This window comes from Canis lupus, chromosome 2 (assembly GCF_048164855.1).
Source record: "Canis lupus baileyi chromosome 2, mCanLup2.hap1, whole genome shotgun sequence".
Classification (NCBI taxonomy): domain Eukaryota; kingdom Metazoa; phylum Chordata; class Mammalia; order Carnivora; family Canidae; genus Canis; species Canis lupus.
Genome location: NC_132839.1, coordinates 74133603 through 74158832, shown reverse-complemented (window position 1 = coordinate 74158832; position 25230 = coordinate 74133603). Strand labels below are relative to the sequence as shown.

The 25230-nt window shown below is 35.1% G+C and overlaps 1 protein-coding gene across 4 annotated transcripts in view; it reads right to left on the bottom strand.

Moving 5' to 3' along the window:
- The window catches only part of PDS5A (PDS5 cohesin associated factor A), a 151005-nt gene that overhangs the window by 48923 nt on the left and 76852 nt on the right, over positions 1-25230 (bottom strand). For all 4 annotated transcript variants that reach the window (XR_012021460.1, XR_012021463.1, XM_072807036.1 and 1 more), the window contains exons 12-17: positions 23000-23151; positions 21356-21469; positions 18591-18672; positions 17290-17338; positions 16913-17052; positions 8399-8514 (exon numbers count right to left, since the gene is read on the bottom strand). Coding sequence is in view for 2 of the 4 variants with exons in the window: in XM_072807036.1 (XP_072663137.1) it covers positions 8399-8514; positions 16913-17052; positions 17290-17338; positions 18591-18672; positions 21356-21469; positions 23000-23151 (653 nt within the window). In the remaining 2 variants the exon portion in view is untranslated. The remainder of the gene's footprint in view (positions 1-8398; positions 8515-16912; positions 17053-17289; positions 17339-18590; positions 18673-21355; positions 21470-22999; positions 23152-25230) is intronic.

Sequence of the window (25230 nt, the reverse complement as noted above, 5' to 3'; positions counted from 1 at the left end):
CTGATGTTTATAGCAGTATTATCAACAATAGTCTAATTATGGAGAGAGCCCAAATGTCCGTTGAATGATGAATGGATAAAGAAGTGATACATATATATGTTCCATGATATACATATACTCAGTCACCAAATAAATAAATAACATCTTGGCATTTGTAACAATGTGGATGGAGCTAGAGGTTAATTATTATTACCTTTATTAGGCTAATAAGTCAGTCATACCATATGACTTCACTCACATGTGGAATTTAAGAAACAAAAGATGAATATACGGAAGGCGAAATGGGAAAGAAAAAGGAAGAGAAGGAAACATACAGTAAGAGACATTTAACAATAAAAACAAACTAGGGTTGATGAGGGAGATGGGTGTGTTGGGTGTTGAGGGCACTTATCATGATGAGCACCGGGTGTTGTATATAAGTGATGAAACACTAAATTCTACTCCTGGAACCGATACTAACCAATGTTAACTAGAATTTAAATAAAAATTTTAAAAAACATTTAATTGTCCAACATTATAGAATTACTTCTTCAAGTACACCTAAACACCACAAAGTGGAGTATTACCTGGTCAATAAAAATCAGGCTATGTTGCAATATGGTACTATAAGTATAAACAGATATGATTTTTGGTTTTGAGACTGCTTCCTTATCAATGAACTGAGAAATAATACTACCTTATTTTGAGGACACTGATTTATTACAGCAAATGGCCAAATACATAGCAAATACTTAACAAATGGAAGCTAATCATAAAAGCTTTAGGTTAAAACTTTTTCTTTGGAAAAATATGCTTATTTTAGTCAAGTTATTAAAAAATGTAAGTATAGGGCTGCCCGGGTGGCTCAGCAGTTTAGCGCCGCCTTTGGCCCAGGGCCTGATCTTGGAAACCCAGGATCGAGTCCCATGTCGGGCTCTCTGCATGGAGCCTGCTTCTCCCTCTGCCTGTGTCTCTGCCTCTCTCTCTCTCTCTCTCTCGTCTCTCACGAAAAAATAAATAAAATTTAAAAAAAATGTAAGTATAAAACATAAGATACACATATATCTATATAATTTAAAGCAATTTTAGTACTTTCCTTTTTAACATCATAAGAATAATTTCAAAATCTTAGTATCTTTAATTGATAAAACTTTATTTTTTTGGAAAACAAATTAGGGATATGTATATAAACATTAGCCTGAAATAAAACTTATCATATAATTCACCTATTTAAAATGTATAATTCAATGGTTTTTAGTGTTTATTCACAGAGTTGTATTACCACAATCTAAATGAATTCTCCCGTCCTTTTCCAATGAGTCACTGCTATTCACTTGCACTTTCTCCAGCCCCAGTCATCTACTAATCTACCTTCTGCTGCTATACATTTGCCTACTCTGAATATTTCATATAAAAATAAAATCATACAATATATGGTTTTCATAAGTGACTCTGTTCACTTAGAGAACTGTTCTTAAGGTTCACCCACATTGTCGTATGTATCAGTATTTCATTTACTTTAATCCTGAATAATCTTCCAGTATATGGATGTAAGACAACTTACCCATTCATCAGTTGAAAAGACATTTGGGTTGTTTCTACTTTTTTGGCTATTAGAATTAATGTTGCTATAAACATTCATGTACAGGTATGGACATATATTTTCATTTCTCTTGGGCATATATTTAGGAGTGGAATTGCTGGGTCATATGGTAACTCTGTTTTAACTTTTTGAGGAACTGCTAAACTGTTTTTCAAAGCAGCTCCATCGTTTTAACATTCCCAGCAGCAATATACGAACATAACAATTTTTCCACATCTTCTCCAAATTATCTTTTTGTTATAGCCATATTAGTGGGTATAAAGCGGTGTTTCATTGTGTACACATGCATGCGCACACACACACTCCCATCTCTGCACAAAAAACTGCCTTATGTCAACCAATCCCCTTTTTCCATGCTGGCAATCACTGATTCTGTCGCTGTAATTTTGCCATTTCTAGAATTTCATACATTGTGTGTCTGACATCTTTTATGTGACATAATTCTTTTGAGAGTCCTCCATGTTGTTGAGGAGAATCAGTAGTTTGTTCCTTTCTACTGCTGAGAAGTATTATATTGTATGGTTATATCACAGTTGTTTATCCAATTACCAATAGATAGACATTAGGATATTTCTCATTTAAAGATATAAATAAAGTGCTATAAGCAATTAATTATATATCTTTATGGCAATTTATGTTTTCTTTCCTTATAGGCAATACCTATCGGGATTCCTGAATTGTATGGTAATATTATATGTCCACTTAACATTACAATAAACCGTCTCCTACTTCACTACCACTTGGTTCAGTCTACACCCTCATCAACACTTGGTATAGATAGGGTCTTTAATTTTACCATTCAAATGGTTGTGCAGTTGTATTTCTCATTGCAATCTGACTTTATATTTCCCTAATGAGTAATAATGTGTATTATAGTTTCCTGTGCTACTTTCTTATTTGTAAACTTACTTGAAGTCTGTTCAAATGTTCTGTCCATTACTAAACTGTACTGTTTGTTTTACTGAATAGTAAGAATACTTTTTATATTCTCGCTATAAACTTTTCAGATATATGCTTTGCAAGTATGTTCCTAGTCTTTAGCTTGACTTTTCTTTCTCATAATAGTATCTTGCAAAAAGGAAACAGGATTTAACTTTCATTCATTATGCTTTTTATGTTCCATTTAAGATATCTTGCTCACCTCATATTTTGTTCTAGAAGTTTTACCTCTGATATTATATATTTTTTAAAAAGTTATTTTCAACTTGAAAAAAATATTTTGATTTAAGCTATCAGGAGGAAATCCTATAAAAATATGAGTTTAACAAGATTATAAATTTTTTAAGATCATACATGTTTGAAAAATTTATAAATGTATCTGATTATTGGTAAGAGGTAGTAGTCCGTTATTGACCACCTATGATGTGCTAAGTCTTAGTGTCTGTCCTAAAAATACAGTGCAAAACAAGACAGGCATAATCTGTTTTCATTATACTGTGGGTGGATCACCATTATAAGTCAAGAGAAAGACCCAAGTCTTGAAGCCAGGATTATAGTCCTTCCTCTTGTAAAAGTACTTTCATTTCTAAATTAGAGAAATAATACATACTCCATATACTTCACCAATTCACGTACATGTTCAAACTGCTTGGCAAGTCTTCTATGTGTCTCTTTCTCTTCTTATGCTGTATAACAAACTGACACAAATCTTCACCATTCTTCCTCAGGTCTAAATCTTTCCACTGAACAGACTACTTTATTTTTAACCTAACTGAGAATAATGAAGGCCTTGAGTGAAAACTAATTTTCTATACCCTGCCTTCTAACTTCTTCTAATTTGTATCTATTATTTTTTCATGTCACAGAGGAGGATTTCCTTCTTCCTTTCCTCCTCTATAAGGATGTTTCATTATCATAATTCTACCCCCCCCCCATCTTCAACCTCTCTTCTTTTCCATCAGTACCTCTCAAAGGTATTTCATTTTTAAAAAATATTTATTTATTTATTCATGAGAGACACAGACTGAGAGAGAGAGGCAGAGACACAGGCAGAGGGAGAAGCAGGCTCCTTGCAGAGAGCCTGATGCAGAACTCAATCCCGGATCCTAGGATCATGACCTGAGCTGAAGACAGGTGCTCAACTACTGAGCCACCCAGTCGACCCTCAAAGGTATTTCAATATTCAAAATTCCTTCATTAAAAACAACAAAAGACCCTTTTTCAAGTTTACTTTCTTCCCATTTAATTTTTCTCCTTTACTTATTTTTATTTTTTTTTAAGATTTTATTTATTTACTCATGAAACACACACAGAGAGAGAGAGAGGCAGAGGCAGAGGCAGAGGGAGAAGCAGGCTCTAAGCAGGGAACCCGATGTGGGACTCGATCCCAGACATCCAGGATCATGCCCTGGGCTGAAGGTGGTGCTAAACCACTGAGCCACTGGGGCTGTCCCCACCCTTTAAAGATTTTATTTATTTATTCATAAGAGACACACAGAGAGAGGCAGAGACATAGGCAGAGGTAGAAGTAGGCTTCCAGCAGGGAGCCCAATGCAAGACTCGATCCCAAGACCCCAGGATCACACCCTGAGTCAAAGGCAGATACTTGACTGCTGAGCGACCCAGGCATCCCTCTTCTTTACTTTTTATAGCTAATCTGTCCACAATGGCTGTCCCATATCCAATTTATTTCCTAAAGCAGAGTTTACATTAGAAGTGTGACAGGGTATTTATCCCTTTGATTTTCTCATACCTAAAGGTGGCTGAGTGAGAACCTAGTGGGAACCCGTTGAGCTAAGCCAGTCACTTCTGGGCATCAGCAATTTTCTCTGCTCAAATATTATCATTTTGTATTGTGTTGTGAAGAACTATCTTAAGGTCTTCTCAATCGTTTGTCATCTGGGTTTGCCCTTGCTACCCCCAAACAAACTATTCTGGCCACTGTGATGTTTTTCCTTTATCTAAATCCAATGGAAGCTTTTAGTATCTATTTTACTTCTGGGAACATACGACCCCTCCATCTTTTAGTCCGTCTTACCTGTTCTCACTCTTTCCTGATTTTCCTTCCACTTTTGACCATGCCTCCTTAAAACAAATCTTTTTAATTGAAGAACTGTCATGGTAATATATTGGTTACAGGTATAGAGCACAGTGATTTGGTATTTATAAACATTATGAAATGGTCACCACAATAAGTGTAGTTACCATCTGTCACCATTACCACATTGTTAAAATTTTAAAAAATTCAATGAATTCTTTATCTTCTCCTAGCCTCTTCATTTTCCTTAGGGTTCAGTCCTCGCCTTTTTCTTTTTAAATTTTACTCTCTTCCTGAGGTTTCAACCATTATTACAATCACTACTTCCTTTTCAACCACTATCTAAAGACAACTAACTGGAGCGTACATATGTGTATCTGTATCTGTATAAACACAAGGCTGGAGAAAATATACTAAAGAAAAATTGGTTATATTTAGGATGATTTTCTACTACCCTCATTCCTTTCTTCCAAAATCCTTCATTATGGTGAAAGTACATGCAATTTTCTAACTACTTTTTGATTCCTTCTGCCTTTGTCTATTTTTTCTTTCTGGAATAGATCCTAATGTTCATTTGGTAATTACTATGTGTAAGGCATTGTGCTAAGTGTTTTATATATCCATGTCATTTAAGCCTCTCAACAATTCCAGTTGTTATTGTATTGTAATATACTATTTTTATTTTAAAGGTAAGGAAATTAAAGTTCAGAGTAGCATAAAAAATCTACAGGGCTAGTGGCCTGGGTTGCTTCTTCCTCTGCAATATTCATCTGGCTACCCTACATAATTCCTACTGATCTTTCACTACCCATTTTATGTGTGATCTATTTCAGAGCCTTCCCTAACAACAAATCTATCCCACACAATTTGGGTTATGTAACTATCCTTCTCCAGTTACCCAATGTATTTTATAAACTGCTCCATTAAACATACATTAAATGAGTAAATAAACCTTCTATTTGCAAATTAATAGTCCATGAAGATTTGGTTACATAGAAAGATTATTATATGACATATATATTTGTCATTAAAATAAATTGGAATTTTGCATAAAATTAGTCTCTCAGAAATTCTAACCATAAGTTGATTTTTCTAAGCTAAACATTCATGATGCTACTGAAAAAAAAATGAATTTTTGGTCTTTTAACACTGGAGATCAACCATTAGCGTATTATAATTTACTAATAAAATCCCGTAAAGCCTCATGGAAACAAATAGCAAATGCACTATATGTCTCTTTCAAAGTCAATATGCAAAAGCAAGAGTACTAGAGTACATGTACTTTATCCTTGATTTATCCCATTAAAATCAAATGGCATAGGGACACCTGGGTGGCTCAGCAGTTGAGCACCTACCTGCCTTCAGCCCAGGGTGTGATCCCGGAGTCCTGGGATCGAGTCCCACATAATTCATGAGAGACAAAGAGAGAGAGAGGCAGAGAGACAGGCAGAGGGAAAAGCAGGCTCCATGCTGGGAGCCCAATGTGGGACTCAATTCCAGGACTCTGGGATCATGCTTTGAGTTGAAGGCAAACACTCAACTGCTGAGCCACTGAGGGGTCCCAATAAAAAAAATCTTAAAAAAAAAAAAAAAATCAAATGGCATAGAGCAAAGAACACTGATATTAAAAATAAATCTACTGGTGGGAATGTAAGTAGTATAGCCACTGTGGGAAACAGTATGGAGGTTCCTCAAAAAATTAAAAATAGAAATACCATATGATCTGATAATTCCACTACTGGGTATTTACCCAAAGAAAAAAAATACTAATTTGAAAATATATATGCACCCCTAGGTTTACTGCAGCATTATTTATAACAGTCAAGACACAAAAGCAACCTAAGTGTCCACTGATAGATGAATGGATAAAGAAGATGTGGGGTGTATACACACACACACACACACACACACACACACACACACACACACAGGAATATTATGCAGCCATAAAAAGGGATGAGGTCTTGTCATTTGTAACACAGGTGGACCTAGAGGGTATTATGCTAAGTGAAATAAGTCAGACTGAGAAAGACAAACACCATATGACACACGTAGAATCTAACAAAACAAAAAAAATGAATAAACAAACAAGCAGAATCAGACCTATAAATACAGAGAACTGATGGGTGCCAGAGGGAGGAAGGATGTAGAGAGAGGCAAATGGGTAGATATAGAAGAGTGGGAGATATAGGCTTCTAATTATGGAATAAGTTACAGGAATAAAAGGTACAGCATAGGGAATATAGTTAATGATATTGTAATATCATTGTATGGTGACACATGGGAGCTATATTTGTGATGCACTACAGCATATGGTGATGTTGAATCACTATGCTGTACACCTGAACTAATGTAACATTGTGTATGAAGTATATACCCCAAATCAATCAATCAATCTATGGTTTTTGCCCAGCTATGAACAAACCACTTACTCTCTGAAAACCTTAGTTTTCTTATTTGCAAATAAGGAAATTAAATAAAAAGGAACTCTTAGTCAAAAAAGAAAAAAAGCAGACTAACATTATTAGCTGAATTGTGTACCCCCAAATTCATTTGGTGAAGTTTAACTTCCAGTATCTGATGTGACTGTACTTGAAACCAGGGCCTTAAGATAATTAAGGTAAAATGAGGCAAAATGTGTGGGGCATTATCCATTATGACCATTGTCCTTATATGAAGGAAGATTGGGGCACAATGTGAGACCTTGTGAGTAGACAGTAAGAAGGAGGCTATCTGCAAGTCAAGGAAAGAGGCTTCAGAAGAAATCAAACTTGCTTACACCTCTATCTTGGACTTCAAGCCTCCAAAACTGTCAGAAAGTTAATTTCTGTTGTTTAAGTCACTCAGTCTGTGGTATTTTATTATGGTAGCCCTAGAAAACCAATAGAGTTGGCATTTCAATACAACCACGCAGTAATTCACATATGGTGAAATAAGTAATAGCTAGAATCAGCTCTCCTAACCCAAGGCTGTTTAAAAAGAGAACCAATTAAAAAAAAAAATAAAAAAAAAAACCCCCCAAAGACAGAGAACTAGTAAATGAAGCAACCCACCATGAAAAGGAAGACAGACATATAGCTTATCAAAAAAATGATTAGTGCAAGGGAAAAGTATTCGCAGATGTTTACAATAGAAAATCATAAAAAACAACTAAAATGTATGAAATTACAGAAAATACTTAATAAAAAATAGCTGTCAATATCTATTATGCCAGGTTGCTTAGTTTTTTTTTTGTTTTGTTTTGTTTTTTTTTGCTTAGTTTTTATATTATCTCTAATTCTCAAAACCATCTAACAGGGAGATGTTACACACATATTGAAGTTAAAAATAAAATGAGAAACTCAGATAAATTACTGGGCTTCTTCCAAAGCCACAAAACTGGTATGCAGTAGACACATGTTATGAAACCAGATTAGTCTAATGGCAACTTGTGCTCTTTTAAAGTACTATTCTGTTTTCACATATCTCAAGTGAACAGTGATATAATACATAGTAAAAGAATGTCATGTGGCCATCAAAATAGTTAAGAAAATTCAAAGTCTGATCGATAGTCTATAGATATAATTCTGCTTTCTCCATTCTTAATGTTCTAGGTTTTAATGAGCACATATAGGCTAAAGATAAAACACAAGGACCTTTAAAAAATAAAAAGCAGTGAAGTAAGCCAAAAACTAGAAAACAAGCAGGCCCTTCATTCAGGTTGAATGATACTTGCTTCTGCCATTAAAAAAGTATACAGGAAACCTTTTTAGGTTTTCTTAGGGACCCAGAATTTAAACTTACAATACTGTGGTTAAAGATTATATTCCATTTTTGAGTGAATTTATTTCCTAGCTTACCTTATGGCTTCTGAATCAATGTGCACAGGTGCAATTCTTTCCAACAGAAATTTGACCATCTCTAGAAAAGGATTTGTTGGCTGCTTAGGATTTGCAAGTTTTCGAGCTATTTCTCTCTATAGAAAGGAAAGATTTTATCATAAGTAAAATTTACTTTCATATTTCTCAAAATAAAAATGATTATATGTATCAAAAGCATTTAAAGATTCAAAACCAGCAGAATCTGCTTTAGACCTGACCAAATCTCTGCTCTAAACCCTGACTAAAATTATATATATACTCATGAGATACTCACTGCAAAATATGGACTAAGAGGAACAGAAAGGGGATGACATGGTATGGTTGTTTTTTTTTTTTTTTTTTTTTTTTAAAGATTTTATTTACTTATGATAGACACAGAGAGAGGCAGAGACACAGGCAGAGGGAGAGGCAGGCTCCATGCCGGGAGCCCAATGTGGGACTTGATCCCAGGACTCCAGGATCGCACCCTGGGCCAAAGGCAGGCACTAAACCGCTGAGCCACCCAGGGATCTCCCGACATGGTATGATTTATGCCTCCTGTCTCGTATTTCTTCCATGAAGTTATTGCTTAGTAAATAATCTTTTTCAACTGCTCTACTTTCAAAAAGTTAACAATTTATACTTTCATGGGTATGTCATATTAGTTTATTTCATAATAATTAGTTTATTTCATAATATTGTATTTTATTTCAGTCAATAATTTTTTCTTAAAGAGGGGAAGATTCATTCATTGTGTATTTATAAAGTGTTTTTAGTTCTGGAAAAGCATATTTGATTTCAAAGATGATGACATCATATCAAATAGCTCCTACAAAGAAAACACATTATTGACGGAATTTCTAAAGACTATATTAGTATTTAATGACTAAGAGCCTGATTTTACCAAAGACAAGGTTAAATTTACAAAATGCTGGGTTATTGGGGAAAGAAGTTTAATAATGAGCCTTTTAACTGAATATCTCTGATGAGTAAATGTAAATTTTGGCTGAGAAGATAATACATATTAAAAACGCTTTCCAAACTATAAAGCAATTAACAATAGTCACTTTATATATTTTTTTTCATAAAAAAGAAGAAAAATTAGTAATATACATTCAGAGTGACAAGGGAGAAAAAAATTTCTACTGTAGTTTCAGTGACATCTTGACACAAATTAATTATAAAGACAATATTAGATACCATCCATATTTAAGCAGTGTCTCAGGAAAACATTAATCATTACAAGATGCCAGATATATTTTGCAAGCTGTAATTAGCAAAATTTTAGCAAATAAAAATATTTTAGTCAGTGCTCAGTCCTTATTACATACTTTGCTTTAACTCATAGGTAAACATTTTAAATCTGAATTTAAGTATGTTACTATCTTTTGAAATCAAACTTATTTTCTGCAGGTCTCTCCCAAAGGAGATTTTTTTTTTTATCCGTAGTATAAAATTTAACCTAAGATGAAGTCAGTGATCATTTAATACGAAATCTACTGGAAAATTGCTAGACAAAGTATACAGTCAGTTCTTTGGAATACATTACTAAAAAAGGAAAAACTAGGAGAGACAGTTATGGTAGAAAAAATAAAGGGAATATTAAAGGAAAAAAGAATAATTCACGATTATCTAAACCCAGTAAAAACACTATATAAAATATACCTATGTATAAACATAACACTAGACACAATTAACTTCTATTTTATTTTACTTTTAAGTAGGCTCCACGCTCAGTGCATTGAGGCCTGAATTCACGACCCTGAGATTAAGACCTGAGCTGATGCTTACCTGACTGAACTACCCAAGTGCTCAACATAATCAACTTTTAAGACCTAACATTTAAAAAAAAAAAAAAGACTTGATGTTTTTGTATTCCAATATAACCTTACATTTAAGTAATTCCTCATAAAAATATTTTATGTATGTAATATTTAGGTACTGTCTCATAACAATTATATGTGATAATCTTAAGTGATACTGTGGGTAATCAGCAAGCCAAATTAGTGGCAACAAAAGCCAACTAATTAGTTTGAACCAACAAATAGTTTCCTTGTTCTTTCCATAAGAAAAAAAATACCCACACATACACCCAAGGCACAAAGAGAAACATCTAAGACCAAGATGAAATTTTATAACTGAAGAGTAGTTGACAAAACTTCAAACAGAAGTAATCATTTATGACGGGAGAAAGAATTAAAAAAAAGAATTCTTTCTGCATCCCCGACAATGTTTCCAAAATTTCTCATCAACTATGCAGCTTGATACTACTACTGATATTTACAAATTACATAAATTGTTTAGTATATTAAGCACCCTTAGGGAATATAAAAAATATAAAGAAATAGTCCCTGTTTTCTTTAGGATTTTTTATTTGAGAGAGAATGCACGTGCACACATGCACAGCAGTGGGGGAGGGGCAAAAGGCTAAGCAGACTCCTTATGTGACAAAGGAGCCAGAGGTAGGGTTCAATTCCAGGACTCCCGAGATCATGACCAGAACCAAAGTCAGACACTTAATGGACTGAGCCACCCAGGTGCCCCAATCCCTATTTTCAACAAGACTATATATACATATTAATCTTGTTATTATAAAAATAAAGTTTAAAAATTCTGCATTTAGACGTCCTCTTTGTTCCTTTTTTTAAAAATTATTTATTCATTTCAGAGACAGAGAGTATGAACGGGGGAGGAGGAATAAGGGCAGATGGAGAGGGAGAAGCAGACTCTGCGCTGAGCAGGGAGCACGACTCAGGGCTCCAATCCCAGGACCCTGAGATTATGACCTGAATCAAGGCAGATGCTCAACTGACTGAGCCACTCAGGTGCCCCTCCTTCCTCTTTGTTCTTCATACATTTTTTCCTTTCTCATTTTGACAATAAAAAAAAGTTTGTTAAAAAAACAGTATTCTTTCATATACACAGCATTCTCTCCATACACACTTGTTGTCCTAATCAAAATGCCTCCTAAAGGGATCTAACATTAACAATATTTTTTGCAGTTAGAATCCGTAAACTAGACAAAGCAATTTCTCACAAGAAACAGTTTCTAAAGGTTTAACTTTCATGTTATAGTGGCCTATTGTTTTTGGTTCCAGGATATAATTCGGTGTGTGTATGTGGCGAGGATCCCCCCACCAACAAACAATTCTCTGGACCCCAGCAGGATGTCCTACAATTCAACTCAATTCTGACACTGTCTATCCTGAGACAGCATCGGTTCCCACTGGTTAAGGGTTCAGTCTTAAGCGACTGCCTCCCCTTTCCCCACCAGACCTCAGTTGTAAGCCCAGGTTGTTACCTATTCTTCTGACCAACTGGCTACCCCCTCCTTTCTTGGGTCTGATGAACTTGCTAGAGCAACTCACAGAACTCAGAGCAATATTTTACTTAGCAGATAACTGATTTATTATGAAAGGATATATAACTAAGGAATAGCTGGATGGAAGAGACATAGGACAAGATATGTGGAAAGGACAGGGAGCTCCTGTTCTGTGAGCTTGCCACTCTCCCTAAATCTTCACATGTCCATCAACCTGTAAGTCTCTCTGAACCTTGTCTTTTTTCAGTTTTTAATGGAGGCTTCCTTACAGAAGTTAGACAGATCAAATCACTGGTCACTGGTGACTGAACTCAATTTCCAGTCCCTCTCTCCTTTCCAGAGGTCAGAGTATAGTTCCAATCCTCTAATCATGTGATTGGCTCCACAAAGAACCAGTCCTACCCTTAGGGGAGGTCCAAAAGGCACCTCATTAACATAACAAAAACAAAACAAAAACATCTTTGCAGCTCTTAGCACTTAGGGAAATTTAAAGGGTTTTAGTTCTGTGCCAGAAATGGGGGACAAAGACCCAATATATATTTCTTTTTTTTTTTAATTTTTTTTTAATTTTTATTTATTTATGATAGTCACACAGAGAGAGAGAGAGAGAGAGAGAGAGAGGGGCAGAGACATAGGCAGAGGGAGAAGCAGGCTCCATGCCGGGAGCCTGACGTGGGATTCGATGCTGGGTCTCCAGGATCGCGCCCTGGTCCAAAGGCAGGCGCTAAACCGCTGCGCCACCCAGGGATCCCCCAATATATATTTCTTATGTTAATCACGTTACACCTTCTATCATTCTCAGTGAACTATAGAAAAGTTAAATTAAAATAGGAAGCATTTGATGATTGTTACTGAATAGCATCTCTCTCTCCCCTTTCTTCTTTTCTTCTTTTACCTCCTCCAGGAACTATACCTATGCTAATATATACCAACCAGCCTTGAATTTCAGACTTCTAAACACAACTGCTGAGAGGCCACACACCATTGTTTTCCTACCCTTCTCTCGGCTATCCAATCACTCAAGTTAGAAATACAGCAGTCATTCTTGATGTAGTGGTCTAATCCCTATTCGTCCTTTAAGATTCAATTCAGGAATCACTTATTCTAGAATAAGGTATTCCCATTTCCACTCCTGCCTGGGATGGCTGCTTTTTTGTGTGTGTTACCAAAGCATATGATTCTATCAGAATACTTACGATACCATGTTCTTGACCGAAATACTTGTCTGCCTCTGTCACCTAATTGCAACCTCAGTGAGAGACCACATATAATACAATTTACTAAATTATGCAGTGAATTATAATGGTGTAAGCTTGATCAAGGGACAACCCAAAATTTAGCCTTCAGAAGATATAATGTGGGATCCCTGGGTGGCGCAGCGGTTTGGCACCTGCCTTTGGCCCAGGGCGCGATCCTGGAGACCCGGGATCGAATCCCACGTCGGGCTCCCGGTGCATGGAGCCTGCTTCTCCCTCTGCCTGTGTCTCTGCCTCTCTCTCTCTCTGTGACTATCATAAATAAATAAAAATTAAAAAAAAAAAAAAGAAGATATAATGTATATTTGGATAACTCTGTAGGGAAGGTTAATTAAGGTGCAGTCCATGAACGACTCATATCTGAATCACTTTGTTAAAAAGAGAGATTCAGGATCCCTCTCCACTTATTTTAAGAATTCCTTGTGTTTGTCATAAATACGTAATACCGTAAGAATTACTTTTCATTTACATCTTATAGGGCAGTGCAAGGGGTCTTGTATTAGGTCATATTTAAAATTTCATTTTATCTTATTCTAACAATCATGAGGTAGATAAAACTTAAAGATGAAGAAAAAGAAGCTCAGAAATATTGAGTAACTTACTAACAGTCAAAACGGTAGTAAATGGCATACTGAAATTCAAACCTAAGACTGTCTCAAATGCTCAATGAGTAAGCTTCCTGGAAAATCTTGACATTCAAGTCATAGGGAGGGGTGCTAGAGCATAAAATAGCAACCAGAGCTCATGCTATGCCAAATATGTGATCCTTCTCTAGAACTAAGGTACAGAAACTCAAAACCTAAAGTCCAAAAGGAAAGCAAACCTATACAGCATATATTCTAATGCTATTGCTCATGCTTTCTCACTCACTATAGCATCATCTATATATGCATTAATCCACAGTATGTGTCTATTGTTATTCCTTGCTCAAAGTATTAGATCTCCATTCCCACAAATTCTGTTACTCAGTAATGCTCAAGTATTAAGAAGTGATTGTCATTTAGAAAAAAAGGAAGTGGTAGTATATACACATAAGCAGGGACACAGCTCTATGTAGCTCTCAGAATGAAAGCTACATAAAATGACAGAAACTAAATTTTATATTTGTGTATTTCTTTATTCTTTTCTTCTATTCTAGAATGAAACTATCAGGAAAAAAGGAATGTGATACTAGAAGGTATATATAACTAGTACCAGTAGCCCTTAGGGAGAAAGACTAAATGATATAGATATTCTGAAAAATAGCAAAAACTTTACAAACAGTAGTCATTTTCCTGAGTGTTTAAAGGGTATTATAAATCCTATTTTTAGATGAAAGAATATGTAGATAAGTTAAATAATATGCTCAGAATACACAAAGCTAATGTAAAAGCCAGAAAATATATTACTGTGAAAAATTCACCAAAGAAAATAAAGAATATGAATAGCAGAAATCTTTTCTTCCAGAATAGAGTTCTATTAGCTATTCCATGGACCATTACTTAAAATATCCTCAGAATAATTTCCCTTCCAAAAAGCACCATTACCATGCTCTTTCCAGGGCAACTGCTGTGCTCATCTCTACTTTCCTGGTTGCTAAAATCAGGAGTGCTGATTGGCTATACTGCATGGCTGTGGTATTCATCCTGAGATATTTTGGTTACAAACATCTGTTTTGCATATACTTTTTGGATTTGGAAACTTAGATATTTATGGTCTGACAAATAGTAGGAATTCATGTTACTGCCATTTTTTCAAAGTCAAGCTCAATTTCTGTTTTCTTAGACCAAAAACACCACTTGATTATTCTTTCTCAAGGTCATTTGTTGAGCAGTACTAAGTTTGTACTGGCTCTTCCGGCAAACAATGGAATGTATAGAAAGAACACTATTTAGGACCTATGAGATCTAGACTCTACCTGCAGCTCAGCCACAATCACCAGCTATAAAATACTGGACAAGAAACCTTAAAATTCAGTTTCTTTATCTGTAAAATGAAGTGGTTAAACCAACTCTTTAGGGATCCCTGGGTGGTGCAGCGGTTTGGCGCCTGCCTTTGGCCCAGGGCGCGATCCTGGAGACCCGGGATCGAATCCCACGTCGGGCTCCTGGTGCATGGAGCCCGCTTCTCCTTCTGCCCGTGTCTCTGCCTCTCTCTCTCTCTCTCTCTCTGTGTGACTATCATAAATAAAAAAAAAAAAAAATTAAAAAAATAATAAACCAACTCTTTATTTGTAAAATGAAGTGGTTAAACCAACTCTCTTTCTTTTTAAAGATTTTATTTATCTGAGAGAGCGAGAACAAGTGAGCCCACATGTGCAAGCCAGAAGAGGAGCAAAGAGAGGAGAAAGAATCTCCAGCAGACCCTAGTTGAGCATGGAATCTGATGAAAGGCTCCATCTCATAACTCTGAGATTGTGACCTGAGCTGAAATCAAGAGTTGGGTGTTTAATCAACTGAGTCACCCAGGAGCCTCTAAACCAAGTATTTCTAAGGTCCTTTAAAGATATTTCTTTTTTTTAATATATTTTTTTAAGATTTTATTTATTTATTAATGAAAGAGAAAGAGAGAGAGAGAAAGAGAGAGAGAGAGAGAGGGGCAGAGACACAGGCAGAGGGAGAAGCAGGCTCCATGCAGGGAGCCCACGTGGGACTTGATCCCGGCTCTCCAGGATCAGGCCCTGGGCTGAAGGTGGCGCTAAACCGCTGAGTCACCTGAGCTGCCCAAAGATATTTCATTCTAGGATCCAATTATATTAGCAGATACTCTGCAGGACACAGTATCCTGAAACTATAATTCTAAATGCCAAAGAAATTAATGAAATCTTTAAACATTTGCAGCAAACTACTCAACTCAAAAGTACAAAGGCTGAGGAAGTCTGGGCACGCGGCATATCCTTATCCCTAGGACCAAGAGGAGTCCACTGTTCTCTTCCCTAAATTAGCTTCTCCTCAGCTCTTCCTAATTCCAGGTCTTTTTAGATCTACTTAGGTACTTAATATTCCTAGAATGAATAAAAAATACCTATTCCATGCTCTCAGACCACGTTGTATATACATCTATTATAGCCCTTATCCCTTTATCACATAAATAATTATGACACTATTTCTTTCTACAACAAAACTATACATAAATATCTGAAATAATTTTCTTTTCTCTTATTCTTTCTTTTCATTCATTCATCTCTTATGTAAGCCTGGTCCCAAACATAGCAGTTACGACATACGTGTAATACCACAGAAATACAATTTATTTAAGTCCTAAAGGGCAGCACAGGGCCAGGTATTAGGATATATATACACACATACACATGCAAAATCTTCTAACAACCCTATGAAGTCTTTAACATTTAAACATAAGAAAAATGAGGCTGCAAAATATTGAAGAACTTACTAAAGGTCACACTGGTAGTAAATGGTATAGCTGAAATTCAAACACAAAACTCTCATAAAATGCTGAATAAATGAATGGATCAAGTTTTCCTTCCTGGTATTTTCAACGAATATTGGTTTTCTATAAAATAAAGAATCCAGGAATAGAATGTAGACAAAAGCCTAAAAAGGGATTATCTCATCTATAAATGCATATATGGTGATATAACCATTACTAATTTTTTGACAAGGTTTACTTCCATGTTAACACATGAGTGAAGAAAATGCATACATACATAAAGATTTAGAAAATTCTATTTACTTAACAACTGTCTACTAAATACAAACATACTGTCTTTCTCAATTCCTAGCAGCAACCTCCCTGGCTTAGTTCTCTAGGGGTTTTCCTGGAATGTGGCTAAACAGTGGTAAGAGAACTAAGCTGACCACAGATATACTCCTGGGTAATTTAGGGTACACTAAATTGTTAAATAACACAAATAATTTATGCATAGCAGACTTTAGTGAAATATAAATTTCAACAAGCAAAGCTAAAAGAACACATGTAGAAGTATCATTTACTAACCACACAAACATCTGCTTGTTTGCATGAACAGGTTGGGCTGATTAGTAACTCCAGCTGAGACCGCAATTTCTCATCATCACCAAGGACCTGGTTAAATTTCTTCACAAAATCTTGTGCTTTCCCAGGGTCAGGCAAATTCTCTATAAAATTGAAAGAGAATCAGTATTATAAAAGAAAAACTACTAAACTAAAAGTAAGCTTTCTAAAAAATAATATTGAGCTATCAAAAGACATCAGCTTAATTGGTTCTCAGAAATAAAATTAAGAGGATTATTTTCTCTTACTTGGTATTAAATTGATAGTTCCAGTGTGTAAATTATTTGTTTTGATGTTTACACACACACGCACACACAAAGAGAGTGAATAAACAAACTCACTTGCTATGGTCATCAGTTTTCCAAACATGGCAGAACAGTTAGCCTCTGACTGAAATTTAAAACAAAAACAAAAGAAGTCAAATGTGCTACCAAATTTCTGTAAGAAAATCCAAAATTACACATTTAAAGCAAAACAAAACAAAACAAAAAAACAAAAAACATCACAAACCAGCCACAAGAAAATTTACATCCTAAATTGATAACAAAGAATTATGGAGTAGCTAGTTACAATAAGCAGAAGGAAAGGTGAGGTCAGAAGGAAGTTCTTTAAAAACTAAAAAAGAGTACATAACTTCCATAGGAAAAACATTTTGCCAGAAGATTGAAGATAATCAAAACAATTATCATATCAAAATTATTGTGAAACCATACATCAAAGAAAATTAAAAATGTGAAGAGTAGAGAAAAATTTCTTCCTGAATAGTTCTATTAACTATTTTGTGGCCTATTACTTGAGAATATCACCTCGCTTCCAAAAAGTAATTCCATACAGTCCAACACAACAAAGTATTACTTTATTACTAAATTTGTATGGAATTTTAGTAATTTGAATCAGAAATTGGTAAACTATGGTCCTATGGACCATCTGTTTTTGTTAAAGGTTTGCTGAAACACAGTCACATTCATTCATTTACAGATTGTCTATGACTGCTTTTGTAATTTTATAAAGGCAGAGTTGAGCATTTCACCAGAGACTTTATGGCTAGGAAAGCCTAGATTTTTACAATCTGATCATTTACAAAAAAAGTTTGCCAACCCTTGCTTTAGCATCAATAGACCCTTGAAGGGTCTCTAAGATTCCTTAGTTAAGAACATCTCTTCTAGCAAACACATTTAGAAGTATATTAGAAAGTATACTAAGAAATTATACAAGTTTCTTTCCCTCATCTTCCAGAAGACTTTTTTTTGTTAATTTGACTTTGCCATATTTATAAGATTGGTACCTGATGTGATACTGACTCTACACTGAAGGACCCAAAATCATGGAGTAAAAAAAAAAAAATCATGATTTCTCATAACATTTTATCTTGAGGTTTAATTATAATTATTTGAAAATTAATGAACAATGTATAAATTCTTAGTATCTAAAATGATAAACTAGAAACTATCATTTCTTTGTTCATGCTACAAAGTAAGATTTTGTTATATTCTCTACAGTGAAAATTTAGCTTGGAAAACTACAGAAATTATGCATTACTGACATTTGGAAAACAGAATAGTTTTTACCTGCTTCATAATAGGTACAGAAAAACTGAATAATGACATAACAAACTATTAATTTAAACAAATCTTGAACCTACTGTAGGTTGCTTGTGCAAATCCAAGAGTTCTCGTACATGACTTCGAAGCATGTTCTGACATTTCCACATTTCATTGAGAGCTCTGTTAATAAAGTTATAAATATGAAAAAAATACGTAATATAACAATTCTGGTAATTATTCAACTTTACTACTTTTCTTGTTGCATGGTATATATCTATACCATGCTTCTACATCTACCTAAAATTTTAAACACCAGTACTGGTATTTATTTATAGGATTAAGTAAGGCAGGTTAGTTTAAAATGGTAAATAAAAGGATTCTTATGAGAAAAAATATTTGAGAAGTTTAGAAAGATGAAGAGGATCTTTCTAGGTAAATGAAGGGACTGAAAAGACCTTTTTTGTTTGTTTGTTTTTTAAAGATTTTATTTATGTATTTGAAAGAGAGTGGGAGCAAGTGAGCACAAGCTGGGGGTAGTGGCAAAAGGAGAGGGAGAAGCAGACTCCCCACTGAGCAGGAAGCCAGACCTGGAGCTCCAACTCAGGACCCAGAGCCAAAGACAGAGGCATAACCGACTAAGGCACTCAGGCGCCCAGGGACTAAAAGACATTCTAAGCAGAATCAGAATGTTATAGTACCAAAAAAGATAAAATGTCATCAAAATGGTTGGGATAGAAAACATTTATTTATTTATTTATTTATTTATTTATTTATTTATTTATTTATTTATTATTTATTTATTTATGATTATTTATTCATGAGAGACACATACACACAGAGCCAGAGACACAGTGGGAGAAGCAGGCTCCATGCAGGAAGCCCGACGCGGGACCCGATCTCAGGTCTTCAGGATTACACCCTGGGCCGAAGGCGGCGCTAAACCACTGAGCCACCAGGGCTGCCCGGGCTAGAAAACTTTAAAAAATTTTTTATAGATTTGAAGCACAAAGTATGAATGAAGTAGCACCAGGAAGCTGGAACATACTATAGAAAAGAATCAGATCATAAAGGCATTTTCATGGCAGGCTAAGAGATACTTATGCATAAAGAGCTGCAGAAATGAACTTCTTAGAAATGATGAGATTCAAGACACCAAATTTAACTTGAGTGTCCTTATTCTTCTAGCTTCCTTTCTCTCCATGAAAGCAGATTTTCTTCTTTCACAAACCCAGTCCATAATTCCAGGTGCCCAGAAGGATCTCTGAGACATTAGTCTATATTAGAGTATTATTTGCCAATATTTTGAAATATAAAGAGACCAAAACTTTAGGCCAGGGATTTACTACCCAGGGTGAGCATTAGGAATCATTTGTACATTAAAAAAAGAAAAAAAAAAAAAAAAAAAAAGGCTAATGGCTCCTAATGTAATACACTAATGTTATAACATAACCTCTGTAGAATTTCTGCTGAAAATGCATAATCTCAGTCGAATAATGAGGAAACCATGGATGAAACCAAATCAAGGGACTATTCTACAAAACTAGACTGGACCATGCATACTCTTCCCTGATCATCAAAGTTATCAAAGACAAAGAAAGACCAAGGAATAGCTCCAAATTAAGAAACTAGTGACCTGACAACCAAATATGCAATCTGCAATCCTAAAAAGGGGGGAAAAATCCCCATAAAGCACATTATTGGAACAACTGAGGAAACTTAAATACACATTAGGTTAGACAGTTATAGCGATGTTAAACCTCTGGATTTTGATAAGAGTTACATAAGAAAATATCCTTGTTCTTAGGGAATATACACTGAAATATTTAGAGCTAAAGGGATCTAATGTCTGCAAATTACCCTCAAATGGCTCAGAAGAAAATATTTATGTAGAGATAAAGAAAAAGTATATGCAAATCGCAAATGATAGCGCATATGATGAATCAGGATAAAAGGGATATCATAATGTTTTGTACTATTCCCACAACTTTTCTCTAAGTTTGAAATTATATGGAAGTTAAAAGACAAATACATAAGATATACAAATATTATAAGTATAATAATACACACATACACACAAGCTGAGGTTCTTTTCAGAAGAATCAGAATTTTCAACAACAGAACATGTTTACTTTTTAAAAAGCTTTATTACTGTGGAGGACCATCCTAGCAAGCCTTGGACAGCTGAAGTTTATGCCAATTGCCTGATCAAAAATATTAACAGCGCCTTTCAGTTTAAAAAATATCCCAGTTCAAATAACCAATCATGTGGTCATTCTACATAGAGGTGATTTTGATATGCTTTCCTAAAAAAGAAGCAGTATTAAGTTCTTAGAATTAGTACTGTAAAGCTCCAATAGTGTAATTTAGATCCCCTTCAACAGGTAGGGGAGTAATTTTGATATGGGGATTTCTTTGAATCCCTGAAACTATATTACCAACCCAGTTTCTAAATATGTCTACACATTTGGGAATATTTTTTGCTTTTAATTTATCTGAACTTATAAAATGTTTCTCTATAATATTTATCTGAAGCTCTCTTTTTTGTCTTAAAAGAGTGTGCACAAGTGTGCGAGGGTAGGGCACAGAGGGAGACAAAGAATTGTAAGCAAGCTCTACACCCAGCATGGAGTCCTACCCAGGGCTGGATCTCATGACCCTGAGTATCATGATCTGAGCCAAAACCAAGAGTTGGATACTTAACTGAGATACCCCTGAGGTTCTTGATTCAACCAGAAGAAGCAACAACCCTATCAATAATTAGATAAGGTGAAGTCGTTTTTACAAAATTGTTAACTCCAATCATTTAAAAAGTAACTTACTTAAAAAAATAATAATGAAATAAAATAAATAAAAAGTAACTTACTTGACAGCATTTGGATCCAAACTAGCGTATAAATAATACAAGCATTTCATTCTCTCTTCTGTTTCCAGGTTGTGGGGGACAAGATACTGAGCAAAGATTTTCTCTACCAACAGTCTATCAAACAAAAAATTCCAGTAACATAATTATTGTTTTTCAGAAGGAACAGCCCATTTATATTTGTATGTGTACAAATACAAAGGAAAAGATTAATAGGTGACCAGACCCTTGCCTTCAAGTATGGTTTTTATTTGGTGGTGGTTGTTTTCTTGAGAAAACTCTATTCTCAACATGGGGCTTGAACTCACGAAATTAAGAGTTGCATGCTCTACTGACTAAGACAGGCAGGAACCCTGCAGTACAGTTATTTTTAAAGCTGGAGCAATGGTTGCTATTTGTGGCTTTACTTTTTAATTTGTCAGTATGGGACATTTGTTCTACAAGGGTTATATGTTATTACTAAACACAGGGTGCTAGGCTGTTCCAGCTATTCTTCACCAGTCCTGAGATACAGGAAATTACTTAACACTACATATAAAGCTATGATCAAGAACAGCTAATTCTCAAAAACAAAACAAAACCCCAACAACACACAAAAACAAACAAAACACTAATTTCTTCCAATTACAGTCCAATTCTTTTCTCATGTTGTCATTTAAAAAGAAAAAAAAAATCAAGGGGATCTCCCTTCATATTACTTCCTGAAAATTTAGCTTTTCCTGTGTATATCTGATCTCCACTCCACAGTCTAAATCCCTTATTGATACTGGAATAACCTTCTTGCTAAGCTAATATTTATTATTCAATATCACTAGAATGAGACAATATAAGAAATCCTCATTAATCAATGAAATACACAGCCAGTGATACTAATCAAATTCTATAAAACATTGCAAAGTATTTTGCAAAAACTAAAATCATTACAACCCAATACAGAATTATAAGTAACATTAAAAAACTGAAAACAATATAAGTCCTTATCAGAAGAAAAAAAAATTTGTAACTAAGTATGGGGATGGATGTTAAGTTGACATACCCTGGTGATCTTTTCCAAGTATATACAAATACAGAATCATTACGTTGCATACCTAAAACCAATGTAATATTATATGTCGACTATACCTTCAGCATCATTATGTTGCATACCTGAAACTAATGTAATGTTATATGTCGACTATACCTCAATAAAAAAACATCACTGCCTCTATTGATACCTACAGTGTTGCAAAAAAGCAAAAATAATAACTAACAGTTACTGAATAGTCCCATATCGCCAGGCATTGGACTAGGAACATTTAGGTTCATTTTTTTAATTTAATACACGTAAGGGAAGGGAAGCTTGTAAGGGAAGCTTTATTATTACATTTTAGATAAAACTAAGATGCACAAGAAGTCAGCTGTGCAGAAGCACATGTCTAATAAGGGGCAGAATGAATATCTGGTCTCTGGTCTGCCTCCAAAGCCCATAGATATTTCACTAATTATGCTACTTAACAATTTCTGCCAGAGTCTTATTTAAACATAGTATGTATAAATACATAGAAAATGATTTCTTAATCTAGAAATAATTTAATAATTAAGAAGTAAATTGTTTAAAAAATAAAAGCACTTTTATATTCGACCATTCTACCAATATGTCAGACTCACTTGTCATCGATGCTATTTTGATAATAAATATGCAAAAGTTTGTCCTTTATCCAGCTGACTTTCTCTGCAGCTTCCTTTCCTGCTTCACCATGAAGACAGTATTTCTTATAGAGCTGAGCCAGACCCATCATAGCTTCTTTTCTTACTCGCCACTAAAAAGTATAAAGTTCATTGGATAAGTGAGATACCAAACTTCAGTATAATAGTCTGCAAAAATTGACATTTCTTCACTAGGCTATATAAGCAGACTTATACATACATAAACTGGCATAATATTTATTTTCTTAAGAAGCAACATATTGCTTTATCAATAACTTTGAATACATTCCTATTTATAAATCAGACTATTTTAAAAATTGTCTAAATACTAACTCACCAATTTTTTATTTCCCTCATAGCCAAGCAATCAGTAGTAGATCTTAGAGATGATTTCATTAGATTCCGTCTAAAAAACTTTGCCCAAGTTTTAGCAGTGATGAAATGGTAAAGAAGAAAGTGTGTGATTTACTCTGTAACCAAAAGCCCTACCATCTGTAATGTTTTATCCTAATTACATTCCTTTTGATATTAACTTAGAATAAGAATAGAATTTAGTATCAAGATCCTAGAATTAGGGCAGCCCGAGTGGCTCAGCGGTTTAGCGCCGCCTTCAGCCCAGGGCGTGATCCTGGAGACCCGGGATCGAGTCCCACATCAGGCTCTCTGCATGGAGCCTGCTTCTCCCTCTGCCTATGTCTCTGCCTCTCTCTCTTTCTGTGTCTCTCATGAATAAATTAAATCTTTAAAAAAAATTAAAAAAAAAAAGATCCTAGAATTACAAAGTTGGAAAGCACGTAATGATTATTATTTTTTTAAGATTTTATTTATTTATTCATTCATGAGAGATACAGAGAGAGAGAGAGAGAGAGAGAGAGAGAGGCAGAGACACAGGCAGAGGGACAAGCAGGTTCCATGCAGGGAGCCTGACGTGGGATTCGATCCTGGGTCTCCAGGATCACACCCTGGGCTGAAGGCAGCACTAAACCGCTGAGCCACTCAGGCTACCCTAATGATTATTTTTTTTGTATGAGTTGACTTATTTATTTGAGAGAGAAGCATGAATTAAAAAAGAGAGAGGATGGTCAGAGGGAAAAGCAGACTCCCAGCTGAGGTGGAGAGCCAGGGCTGAATCCTGTGACTCCTGGATCATGACCTGAGCCAAAGGCAGACGCTTAATCAACTGAGCCACCCAGGCGCCTCCTTAGTGATCATTTTAAGTGGACCTTACTTTATAGATTAAAGGGGCAAATGATTTACCTAGCCACATACTAGTTAGTGGAAGAAGACTCTTTGGGACTTCTAAAGACTGGAAGAGTTTACTAGGAGGAAAGAAAGGTGGCAGGAGGAAGGCAGGAAAAAAACGAGACCATAAAAACCTACAGTTAGAACCATGACAGTGAGACAGAAATAAAAAATAACCAAGAAAAATATTTGTCTCAATAACAAATCAGAGTATACAATCTTTTGTTTATTTACATTAATATAACTTTATAATTTTTTGTATAATTTCCTCTTAGGCAAGATGAATGAAACTATGAAACTTTGAATGAATGAAACAAATGAAACTTTGTTCCTATATAACAGGTAACAGATGCTGTTTGACATTTCTCACATGAAACCAAAAAATGTAAGCAATGCAATCTAAGATTAAGTCCTGTCCCCATATTTTATACAGGAGAAACAAATTTCAGAAAGGCTATACCTAAGATCATCTAATTTATTACACCAAAATCTGGGACCTAAAATGTCCAGTAGATGCTATTTATGACCACATCATGCAGCCTCAGGAAGACTCATGTATTCAACTATTTCAGAAACTATAAACAAACATAAGCAGAATCAGGAGTGAAATGTTTCTAAAAGGAGGAAATAACACAAAAGGTAAAATCTTAAATCAAGTGTGTGTATGGAGGTGGGGGCAGGCAGGGGGGTTACCAGCTAACCATTAGGTAGAGCATCATTTCATTTAAATTAAACGTTTATTTTTTTTAAATTTTTTAAATTTTTTAAATTTTTATTTATTTATGAGTCAGAGAGAGAGAGAGAGAGAGAGAGAGAGAGAGCGCGGCAGAGATACAGGCAGAGGGAGAAGCAGGCTCCATGAACCGGGAGCCTGATGTGGGATTCGATCCCAGGTCTCCAGGATCGCGCCCTGGGCCAAAGGCAGGCGCCAAACCGCTGCGCCACCCAAG